Here is a 2,725-nt window from a genome sequence, read left to right on the forward strand (position 1 = left end):
AATGGTTGTGTGTCTATGTGTCAGCCCTGTGATGACCTGGCGACTTGTCCAGGGTGTACCCCGCCTTTCGCCCGTAGTCAGCTGGGATAGGCTCCAGCGTGCCTGCGATATCTCATCTCATCTCATTATCTCTAGCCGCTTTATCCTGTTCTACAGGGTCGCAGGCAAGCTGGAGCCTATCCCAGCTGACTACGGGCGAAAGGCGGGGTACACCCTGGACAAGTCGCCAGGTCATCACAGGGCTGCCACATAGACACACAACCATTCACACAATAGTCAGCAGGAAGGGAAAGCGATGAGGCAAATTAAAGGTTCGAAGGTGACCTATAATAAATTTATTAAGCTCTATATAAGAATGACTCATCCATGGAGAATATTTGGTGGTCTGTTAAGTGCTGTCCATATTTTATAGCTGGTAATGCGCGCGCGCGACTCTCAGGGGTGCTGAGCTCCTCTAATTGCGGCGCTAATAAGCAGCTCGGCTGAGGTTAATGTATGGATGGCTATAGAGGAGTAACACCGTGTCCCAAATTCATATGGACCCTCCTCACTGACCCTGCCAGAGCATCAGACATTTTAAGACGCGTCCTCAAAAGGGATCGAATCCGTGTGCAGCGTGCGAGCGCCATGGCTACTTGTTAGAATTAATTCTGAGAAGAACTCATTTGGGACGCGCCGCAATGAATTTTTATCATCACGGCGGTTCTGACGTAGTGCTCGGCTCTCTGCAGACGGGACTGCGTGCAACGCGTGAACTGAACCGAAATGCTCATCTGGGGATGAGGATGAGGATGATGAGGATGAGGATGCATTGAACTGAACGGGACAGCCGGCGACGTCAGCGATCGATTCTCTGAAGCTCGTTTATGATGTGAGACGACCGGGTGCACTTTGCAGAGACGGCGGGGAGGAGGACTTGCACATCTGCGCGCGCGCGCGGGGAGAAAATTCAAACATAAATGAACAAATAAATTGCTCGCGCGCTTGCAACAATTATCTGAAATATAAACATTAATGCATCGGTGATTTGAGCTCGAGCTTAAAACGAAGCCTGAAGCAGCAGCAGCAGCATGCGCCAGTTCGCGCTGGACGTCGGGACGCTCGTGACTCTGTGCACAGTGTGCGCGTGCGACGCGTCACGCGGCTGCGTGGAGATTAAGTGCAGCGCGCGAGCCAACGCGACGTCGGTGGACTGCTGCGATTTGCCGCCTCGCACCTTAGCCGAGCACGCGAGCTGGCTGGCCCGGAAGTTATCCGGGCTGCTGATCCTGCTCGCGCTTTTCGCCGTGGGCTACTTCGTGCAGCGGCTCGTGTGCCCGCGTCACCGCCGTCGCGGCCGCGCGCCACCGGAGCCCGAGTCGCTGTTAGGGGCGCGCGCTACCGCGTCGCAGGACACGCTGCTGGAGCGCTTTGAGGACAGCGGAGGAGTGGACGGAGTAGACGGCTTCACGTCGCCCGTGCTCCAGCCGCCGGCCTACGACGAGGTGAAAGACCTGCCTACGTACGAGGAGAGCGTGCGCGCGGCCGGCGGAAGCGTCAGACCCGTGGGAGCGGGGCGCGAGAGACCGGAAGCAGCCAGGATTTTCAGAAACTCTGTTTGAAAAGGAGTTGGACGTTTTTCGTTCTCAAGCAAAACACAACGCGTTTATCCGAATTCAAGTGCAATTAGAAAAGTGGTGGGGGTGTGTTGTAAATGTAGGTGAGTCGCTCATGACCCAGAACTTTTCTAGTGTTGTATTTCTTTTTATATCTTAGAGAGAGAGAGAGACTCTGACTGGACTGGGCAGGTTTCTGATGGGGAAGGAATAGTGAGATTTATGGAATGATATTTTCAGCTAGTGTAACTCAAATAATAAATCATGTAACGAATATTTACCACAAACATGATATGAAATGAAAAATGTAAAACGTGCGGTTTTATCTTTTTGGCCGAAGACTGTGAAACTCTCATACACCTAATACATTTAATGACTGTTTAGTTTTTAACAAAATTACTGAAATGAGAGGCAAAACAATAAGCATGTAGCTTATACACTACCGTTCAAAAGTTTGGGGTCACCCAGACAATTTTGTGTTTTCCATGAAAAGTCACACTTTTATTTACCGCCGTAAGTTGTAAAATGAATAGAAAATATAGTCAAGACATTTTTCTGGCCATTTTGAGCATTTAATCGACCCCACAAATGTGATGCTCCAGAAACTCAATCTGCTCAAAGGAAGGTCAGTTTTATAGCTTCTCTAAAGAGCTCAACTGTTTTCAGCTGTGCTAACATGATTGTACAAGGGTTTTCTAATCATCCATTAGCCTTCTGAGGCAATGAGCAAACACATTGTACCATTAGAACACTGGAGTGATAGTTGCTGGAAATGGGCCTCTATACACCTATGGAGATATTGCACCAAAAACCAGACATTTGCAGCTAGAATAGTCATTTACCACATTAGCAATGTATAGAGTGGATTTCTGATTAGTTTAAAGTGATCTTCATTGAAAAGAACAGGGCTTTTCTTTCAAAAATAAGGACATTTCAAAGTGACCCCAAACTTTTGAACGGTAGTGTATATATGCGGATGGGGGGGGGTTACTAGTCTAGTGATCCAGACTCAGGGTAAATCAGTAGCCCACTTCAGAACACTCTCCAGCTGTGCAGGTGCCTAAATGTAAGGCACACATCACATCTGGGAAGGAATAATTGAAGCACAGCCTATATAAACTGAGTTCATC

General features: G+C 48.8%; 1 protein-coding gene across 1 annotated transcript; it reads left to right on the forward strand.

Annotated features, from left to right (window-relative positions):
* Positions 1-803: 803 nt before the first annotated feature.
* On the forward strand, positions 804-2,418 carry LOC132871166 (uncharacterized membrane protein C3orf80). The gene has a single exon (XM_060905273.1). The coding sequence runs from the start codon at positions 1,071-1,073 to the stop codon at positions 1,599-1,601; it is 531 nt and encodes a 176-aa protein (XP_060761256.1). The 5' UTR covers positions 804-1,070; the 3' UTR covers positions 1,602-2,418.
* Positions 2,419-2,725: the final 307 nt, after the last annotated feature.

This window comes from Neoarius graeffei, chromosome 23 (genome assembly GCF_027579695.1).
Source record: "Neoarius graeffei isolate fNeoGra1 chromosome 23, fNeoGra1.pri, whole genome shotgun sequence".
In the NCBI taxonomy this organism is placed as follows: domain Eukaryota; kingdom Metazoa; phylum Chordata; class Actinopteri; order Siluriformes; family Ariidae; genus Neoarius; species Neoarius graeffei.